The sequence below is a fragment of the Saccostrea echinata genome, unplaced genomic scaffold (assembly GCF_033153115.1).
Source record: "Saccostrea echinata isolate AGI-Se365-2 ecotype Australia unplaced genomic scaffold, CSIRO_AGI_Sech_v1 ptg000025l, whole genome shotgun sequence".
NCBI classification, from domain to species: Eukaryota; Metazoa; Mollusca; class Bivalvia; order Ostreida; family Ostreidae; genus Saccostrea; species Saccostrea echinata.
Window position 1 is genome coordinate 1737490 of NW_026889774.1, and position 9523 is coordinate 1747012.

Consider the following 9523-nt stretch of genomic DNA (forward strand, 5'->3'; position numbering starts at 1 on the left):
AAGGGTAGGGTAAAAAAACCTGCCCCCCCCCCCCCCCCCCAAATCGTGTGGGTTACTGTTGGAGGTATTGATATCAAAGATACGATATCCCCGACGAAGGTAAAAAGGAAAACCTTTTGTCAATTTTTCAAAACCGGTACTTCATTGTATTTTTTCCCCTTCTTTTTCCTTGCATTTTTTTTTTGAAATGTTTGTTGTTTAATTAATGTTATACAGTGTATTTACCTTGAACTTGCTGTAGGGAGAGGGCTAAAATAGGCTATGCCTGCTTCCTAATCCCATTCACTTCATGTGAATAAAATTATGTAAAAAAAAAAAAAAAAAAAAAAAAAAAAAAACCTATCTCGGTTGGGATAAGGGACTAGGGACAAGCACCTTCCTCCTCTCTTTCTCAAAAGAAGAGGACAGAGGGTTGTCCGAATTCCTGGATCCGCCACTGATTGGCGCTAATGACTTCTTTATATGAATTAGAATTGTTGAAAACAGCAGTCTGTTTAAAGTTTATTTCTAAATATGATAAAAAAAAATCTACATATGTGTATAATTTACGGTTTACATGTGCTAGACTGAGTTAGACATTGCTTAGCAATATCGTCCCAGTAAGTAGTGGCTGGACAGCGACGAAGAAACACGCCATCCGGAGCGCAGGAAATGAAGTGATCACATCGATGACAGTCCGCGAAATCACCATCAGATGGACAATCCTTGATAGAATTAATTTGGTGACAGTTTCCTGTTGTTGAAATATGAAAAGGTTACTAGTATTTAATGGTTGCAAACATGATTTACAAATAACGTATATGATATGACGTTAATATATGTCTCAAAAAGGATTTCTTGTTAAAATTCTCAGTATAAACATTAAGATAACACGGGCGTGTTAGCACATATAAAGACTTCAGTTCATTTTGAATAAAATTCCAAATGTCTTTATATGAACAATGTACGTGTATTTTTCAGAATGTTTTCCCTGTAAATTCATTTACACGAAATAACAATCTAAATGTTTCCTTGGTACACTGAGATTGAACTGAACAACACAATTTTATAATTGTATGCAGAGATATACATAAACAATGGGGACAAATTAAAACAGGTTTAATAGCATACGTGAGTATGGAGACAGAAAAATAGTACAATTAAATATGCACGTATTTCACGAGATCGGTGAGCAGGTTTTATTAATATTTCTAATAGATATACATAGTTTTCTGTATTTCACTAGAGATTGTGTAAACTGTTATTATAATAACACCTATTAGAGAACAATGAACATGCAACGAACGAACGTATCTCGATGACATTAACAGTAACTGTTACCTTATTACTAGTAAATGAATACCATGAATATGCAAATTTTGTGAATTAAACGTCAGTTGGATACCAGGGGGGTATGTAGGGAGGCCTTGCTCTCTTGTTAAATCTTCAGTAGTTGTTCAATAAATTATTATATCCATGTATTTTATTTTTAGTTGATATAACCTATTTCAACTTTTAAATTTCATAATATTTTATTCTTTACGAAATAATAACAGTCACTTTCTGATATCTGTCAGAGGTTGGCAGTTTTGCACTAAACTGCTCTCTCGATGCCCTCAACGTGGCCACGGTGAAATTTTAAATCTGGATTGTCAGTTTCAATGCTGCCAATCTAATTAAAATTAGATGTTCCGAATCCGCTACCGTGTGAGAAGCGGTAGCGGATTCGGAACATCTAATTTTAATTAGATTGCAGTGCTGCCGTTCTTCTTCAGCTGTCCCTGAAACTGTTATTCCTTTTCGGTTCTTCGAATGTTCCCTCCGTGTATAAACTCCTTGTATTTTCAGGTAGACAATTCATATTACCTCCAATATACACAAGGATAAGAGATTATCTGCATTTATGATTAAGATATATCATAAGCAATTCCTCAATTGAAACTTCTACTCGGCTGCGCTTATTTATCTTTTTGAAAGTTTTGTGAAAATAGCTATTGTGATGCAATTAAGGGTGTTCGATTTATAATAAAGTAAAATCACTGGAGCAAAATGAGCGTAGCAAATTTGGGCCAATGAAGGAAAAAAGTTTGTTTGTGTGTACCGTTTCCTTTATTATTCACACATGGGTTTTATAAATTTTCAAGAAATGATGATTTATTAATTGTAAAGTTGTACTTAAAGGGTAAAAAAGAATATTTTGAATAATGAAGAAGGAAACAAAGGATACATCAAATATATTTATGGGGTTTCTGAAAACTGATACATGTAATACTCTTAAAAAACTTGAAGGTTTTCTATTATATTATTTTAGAAAATATTGCTAAATAACATGTTCAGAGTAGAGTAGAAAAATTACCCCCATTTTTCCTTTTGGTACAAAACATAAAAAATAATACATGTACATATAATATACCTTTCCCTTTCTCCAGAACACGAACAGTAAATATGAACGAAAGGAGACAGCTTTTCTGCTGATAGCTTTTATGTTTCTTCAGTACAGACGGAATACTTTAATTCCCATGCTTTACAAAAATAGTCAAGAGAGGCTATTTCTGATTATTCAGCCCATGTTTCTTCAATACAAAATTCAGTGGACGTTGCCGTTTCCTTACATAGAGAATGAAGAAAGGATTCCTCCTTTGGGTTCCTCTTTGTCTTAAATTTGTGTTGACAATATTTGACTTCCTGGCATCTCCCTCCCCCAGCAATACTTTTTGGATAAAATTCATAATATTAAAGACTGCACCAGCAAACCCTGCTATGTGGAGCATAGCAAGGGATAATTACCGAGACAAGTTCTGGATACTGAGTGGTGAGACAGTTGATTCATTTCTAGAATTAATCAATCGAGTTTTCTTATACCTCTAGTTCAGTTGCATGGAAACACGAGAAATGGACAGTCAATGATGTCTAGATAATAGAGTTTTAGTGATATTAATATGGCTTAGACATTACCCCACCTATATCAAATGCTTTCTTTATGCTTTGGAGCAAGTACGTCTTGTGTAGGGTACATTTTGAAAAAAGGAAGAAAGAAACATGGTTTATGCTGGGTCATATAGCTTCAGAAATTCGCTGGAGAACAGCAGCAGAATGGTGATTGACAAGTCGCTGGGACAACACGCAAAACGGAATGGGTACCACAGAGAACATCCAATGAGATTTACATCTCCCACAAAGGGAGTCTCGGCAGGAATTTTAAAGTGGACAGAAAATTTCATGACATTCATACACATTTAAAAGTAACTTTTTCCTCGTGTAGAAATGAACATTTGATTTCAGCAGACTGTGGATATCCTTATATTAATTGCACCACTTATACCTCCGAACAAGACCGCCATTATCATTCAACAACCACGGCATGAAAAACGTCATATCGACGACATTTTAATGTACGTCATCGATCAAAATGTGTTTACATGGAACATATCATTTAAGATATGAAGACGTTAAGATGATCAGTCCTTATATTGCCAGCCTAGATGGGAACTCACATTTATTGTTAAACAATGCTCATCGCATTGATAATTATTTTAATATCATCTACAGAATTTATCTTCTTATTATATACAAAGGTCATCCTGTAATACATGTATAGTGTGGTTCGATTTTCATATGTTTTAACAAAAAGCGAATTAAAGCTATATATGGCGTATCTGAGCTAAAAAAAATTAAAATACTAGATTAAGTGTAGATGAACATGATATTTGTTGTTTATGATCAAATTAAAATTTTCACCGATTTCGAACTTGAATAACCCCACGTTTCTATAGTTAAATTGACTTTAAAATGTGTTTGACATTTAAATGCGGAGTCGGCAAATAAATGGGTTATTGTTTTAAATTTATAATATCTATCAGACTATGAAACGCGATTGATTTAAATTGTGTAATTTACAGGAAAAACCTATCTTTATATAAAGGAATAAAACAAATAGAAAGATCTTTTTAATTTTAGTTAATCTGAACTTACCAAAAAATACGTCATATATGACTTTAATAAATACACGTTAGAACCTAAACATATGCATATTTGTTTATAGAGAATAATACATGGCAAAATCTGTATCACACCCCATATCAACCCGAGACTCCAATATCAGCCCTAGGGCCGAAGCTAAGGCCAGAGGGCTGATATTGGTCGAGGGTTGATATGGGGTGTGATACAGATTTTGCCATGTATTGTTGTTTTTATTATATATTTGAAAATTTCAAAATTTGCCCATAATTAAAATAGATATGCATTTCTTATCTGTTTTTGTTGTTTATTATATATTTGTTATATAATACAGGATTTTTGCATCCCTGATATGAACACAGGCACGCGGCCTTTAATACACACCCTGTATCAGCACCCTTTATTTTACCCTTTATCACACCCTGTAATACACCCTTCCGGAACATCTTTGTATTTTTCATTCGGAGTATTTCGGATCTTTTCCGCTTGGGAGCAGACGATAGTTAAGTAAACAATGGACAAACGAACACCAAGAGAAATTGAAATGGGGGACAGAGTTTTAGAATCGTTAGCAAGGAGAATTGGGGAACTAGATGAACTGATAGAATCAGAAAATTCAACAGAGAACTTTGTCATGAATATGCGGAACCCAAATACAGTACGGAAAACATCCACAGACGTAAACAAGATCCTAACCTGGTTACGAAGCAAAAATGAAAATCGAGACATTTGCGATATTCCTGCGGCGGAGTTAAATACCTATTTGGCCCAATTTTTTATGACAGCCACCAAGCAGAATGGCGAACAATATGAGCCTGATACTTTAAAATCCATCCAGTGTAGCATCAATCGTTTTTTTAGCTGAGAAGGGTTCTAATCTAAACATCATCGAAGACAGAGAGTTTAAACATTCCCGGGATGTTCTACTATCGAAAAGAAAACTACTGCGACAACAAGGAAAAGGGAACAAGGATAGAAGAGCAGATCCTCTAACTCAGAATGAAAAAGACATCCTGTATTTCAACAATTTTCTTGGTGGAGGTATGTAACTTTTTTTCTGTTAGTCTTTTCTATTTTTAGAATAGGAAAACCCTTTCAAGAAACATAACTCATGTATTTTGTTTCATAGCGAACCCGAAAGCCTTGAGCAACACGGTGTATCTTAACAATTCAATGTACTTTGGAATGCGGTCCAGAACAGAACACGTCAATCTTAGATGGGGAGACATTGAATTAAAGGAAACATCGACAGGTGAAAAGTTCTTAGAGCTTTCTGAAAGAGTAACAAAAACCCGCACAGGAGTGACTGGAGAAACAAGAGCATTTGCACCAAAAATGTTTGAAGACAAAGGTAGGCCTCTATTTTGCATGTCTTATTCTGATTTTTTATATACTCGTAAATGATGAATTAGTAGTAAGAATTGAACATTGAAATCAATTTTTAAGGTAATCCAAGATGCCCAGTGGAGATGTATTTATTGTACAAGAGAAAAAGGCCCGACAAAATGCTAGCTGAAGATTCATCTTTCTACATTGGCATAAATAGGAAGCCGACTGGGGATTCGTGGTATGTGTCACAACCCATGGGTAAAAACACTCTAGGAAACATAATAAAGTTGATTTGTGAGGAAGCTGGTATACAAGGCCGAAAGGTAAATCACAGTGTAAGGAAAACCGCTATTACAACACTTGTACACGCAGGGATTCCACCAACTCTAGTGCAGCAACATTCTGGCCATAAAAATATTGCTTCAATAAACAACTACAGCACTGCATCTATCAACCAACAAAAAGGTATGTCAGATCTACTGAGCAACTTTTCCAAGGGAAAAACAACGGATGCAGCAGAGGAAATGAACGATGATCTTGGTGGGCTTGAAAATGTTCTCCAAGAAATTGGGAACTATGAATTCAATAATGATATTATTAACAATATGTCTGCAAATGCATCAGTTCCATTTCCCCAGCTTAAAGGCTTATTCACCAGTTCCACCATTAATGGAAATGTAACAATTAATTTCTGTAAAGAGTAAACTGAAAACAAAGAAACTTCACAGAGAAGAGTTGAAGCAATGTCCTGTCTTACTGTTAATGTTGTTAATTTAATTTTTACTTCATTAAATATGTTGTATCATTCACCATTATGTAGTTATTATTACTTTAATTTTTATTGGCCATTAAACTTAGAAATATTTTAAAAACAGATATACAACAAAAACAGATAAGAAATGCATATCTATTTTAATTATGGGCAAATTTTGAAATTTTCAAATATATAATAAAAACAACAATACATGGCAAAATCTGTATCACACCCCATATCAACCCTCGACCAATATCAGCCCTCTGGCCTTCGGCCCTCGGGCTGATATTGGAGTCTCGGGTTGATATGGGGTGTGATACAGATTTTGCCATGTATTATTCTCTATTTATTACACTCATGCATGCTGTTGTATTACAAAAACCGGAGCGATATACAAAACAAATTCTCTATGTATCATCCGTCCGTACGTTTCGTCAGTTACACATGTAATCACAAAGTAAATAACGTTCCTAAAATATAGATTCGTTCGTTACGTGTTTGGTGTTCTCTATTACCTAAATGCGCGTGGAAATAAAACGTGGTCGTCTCCTGGTTACTTTCAGCATTACTTTCAACACCTCTTTTTCAGGCAAAGGCTTATTACATAAAACTTTTAATGCATACCAATAGTTCCAGTTCCACTTCCGGGTGTAGTATTTCCGGATCCGGTTCCTGTTCCACTGGAGACGCGACACATTTGGAACTCCTTGCCAATCTTCCAGCTGTTGTAAGTGTCACAGGTTAGAGACGACGTGCGAGTTCCGTCGTCGAGAGCAAAACCATCGTTACATGTTTGGGTGCAAACACTTTGAAGGGAAATAAGGTTTAATATTCAGACTTCACGCTAATAATTTTATTTCATTTAATTTTTTTTTAAATGAGCTCAGTATGACCAAAAACAAAACAAAAAAAAACCAACCAAACAAAAAACAAACAAACAAACAAAAACAAAAAAACAAAGAAAAACAAAACATAACAAATTAAAACAAAAAACAAACCCAAAAAACAACAACAAACAAAAAAACAAACAAACAAACAAACGAAATTCTGTGTGTTGAAGAAATGCTGGATTAAAAATAATTTTCATTTATGTATATTTAAAATATATTCCAAATGAAGTTAAGATAATATTAAGTTTATTTTTTTAGGCACAGTTTGTTATATGATATTCATCAGACTGGATAAACAGGTCCATTCTGCAGAAATTGTTTGTCTGAAACCTTAAATTGGAGCATACTTACAGCTGGGACATTTTGTATGTACACTTTACTTTGGCATTTGTTGCTGATCTAATAGGAAGACACCTTGTTGCCAAAAATGGATCTGAAAAATTAAAAAAAAACTATTGTAAATTCTTATTTTATATAACGTTATTAAAGGTTATAAAAATTCAAGCTTTTATACCTAAATGGGGTGGGTTCAGTCCAATAACGCTGAAAAGTAAAGCATCACTACTGATGAGGCACCCACCTAAAACTATAAAACGTGGAGTTAATATATAACGAACTATTTCTATATTGTGTATAGTACATTGATAAATTACCAGTCTGTAAGATTCGTCATTTATAAATAGAAGCAGATTTGATACATATTGAAGAGTAGTGTGAACAGAAAAAAAAAAATGAATGCATATATGCATGCAACTGGAAACAAGAACACTGAATATTTAGGCTTTACTAAGCTTCTCTTAATGTTTTATAAATGTTGGAATCATTATACTAACCTGTCAATGCAGTTAAGAGAAAACTCATGTTGTCAGATCTTCGTGTAAGTACAAATACCAAGAGAATGTCGTTCACCAAGTTGATCTGCCTATCTTTGATGTAGCACAAACCTCTTAGATAGAGATAAGACATGTCCATTTTATCTTCTGATATTCAGTATCTGGTGTTGTTTAATTTTTTTATATTTCGAAATTAACGAAACAAAGATTTGTTTTTTTTTCTTTTGAGGGTAAAACAGTTCATGTATCTGCATTTCTGGTTTTTGTAGAATTCCTGTGAGTTTTTGCTTCCTTATAAACGTAATTCTTTATATCCATTAAGTACACAATACATTTTAAAGTCATGGGGAATTAAAATCACTGCACTGTAAGCATCAATTCATTATAAACGTGTTTGCTATAAATGTGTTTTACTGATTATCTAAGCAAATATATAATTTCGTTAATGTCTAAACAACAACTTTAATAAAATAGTAGATGAAAGCTTAATATGTATTTATGTTGATATCATATTTTGCTGGAAACATATTATCGGGTTTTAAGTACATATACTGATATAGGTGCCATAAGCTGCAAAACATACATGTTACATTCTTTATAATTCTTCCACCTTAAAGATGCATTAATAATTAGGCATTTCCTTTGATACTTTAATCCTATCAGCATGATATCTACTACCTCTAGCAGATATAAAGGATCAGGAAAATTATATTTATCAAAAGGGTGGGAATCCATTGGAAATCAACAGCATTCACCCCCCCCCCCCCATTCAAAGCTATGCTCAATTTCTTTGAAAGTAATTACCCTTTTAATTAGTTTTAAAAATGGAACAATTTTAGGCTTAAAATTTATTTTTCATATTTTCTCTTACAATATTTATTTGCATTATTTCAGTTTTCCCTGTCGAAATGCCTCTTCCCTCTATTACCCACACCAGACGAATAAAAATTAACATTCCTAAACAGAGAAAACTAGATGCTGTCATGAGACAGTAATACCCGCACTAAGGTGTTTGTCTCTAAATGAACACTCCTTCATATTGGGCTTACCAAGGAAAAAGTCCAAAAAATACATAATTTACTCAGTAAATGTATTCGTCAATTCCAGCATAAAATGCTCAGGTGACCATGTGACCTATAAGCCTCTTATAGGTATTTCCTTTACTTAATTCATTACCAGTCTGAAATAACAGAATTTAATTAATTCTGTAAATTATGATTTGATAAAAGGGGGGATATAAATTTTTGGCCCATAATTGGAACTTTTTAAATTAATATTTTATTTTCTCAACAAGAAATAATATTATTTTAGCACAAAGCGTTTTTGATGAATTTATCAAAATGTGCAAACGTTATTTTTTAGTATTTGATTAGGCAAAAACCTCCTTAAAAAACCATACCCAATCAATCAATCCCCCTTCCCCCCAACACACAAACGCACACACAAATTGCCGGTTTTTGGAAATAGGCCTAGATGGCAAAGTTATGTTAAAACATCGTTTGTTGTGATAATTTAAAATTTGTTCTTGTACTGTACATGTATGTGAACACCTTTTTGAAAATTTCTACATCACATTGAGCTTGCGTCACTCTTCTACATGTAGTACTAGTTTTATCATTATCAATTTTACATTGCACATGCAGTGTGGTGTACACATCAGTAGAATTTAATTATGTTCCCCAAACGAAGTTTAAGAACATATTGTTTTTACTCTGTTTCTTATTATTTTTCTTTTTTATTCTTATTTCTTCTCCGGTACTTTTTTGCCCGAGAGTGTTCTG

General features: G+C 33.6%; 1 protein-coding gene across 1 annotated transcript; it reads right to left on the reverse strand.

The window, feature by feature from the left end:
* Positions 1-495: 495 nt before the first annotated feature.
* On the reverse strand, positions 496-7881 carry LOC133192414 (uncharacterized). Its single transcript, XM_061328424.1, has 6 exons — positions 7743-7881; positions 7424-7531; positions 7261-7342; positions 6648-6825; positions 6514-6520; positions 496-733 (listed from the first exon to the last, which is right to left on the reverse strand). Exons 1-6 carry the CDS (start codon positions 7879-7881, stop codon positions 546-548), a joined length of 702 nt encoding a protein of 233 aa, XP_061184408.1. The 3' UTR covers positions 496-545.
* Positions 7882-9523: the final 1642 nt, after the last annotated feature.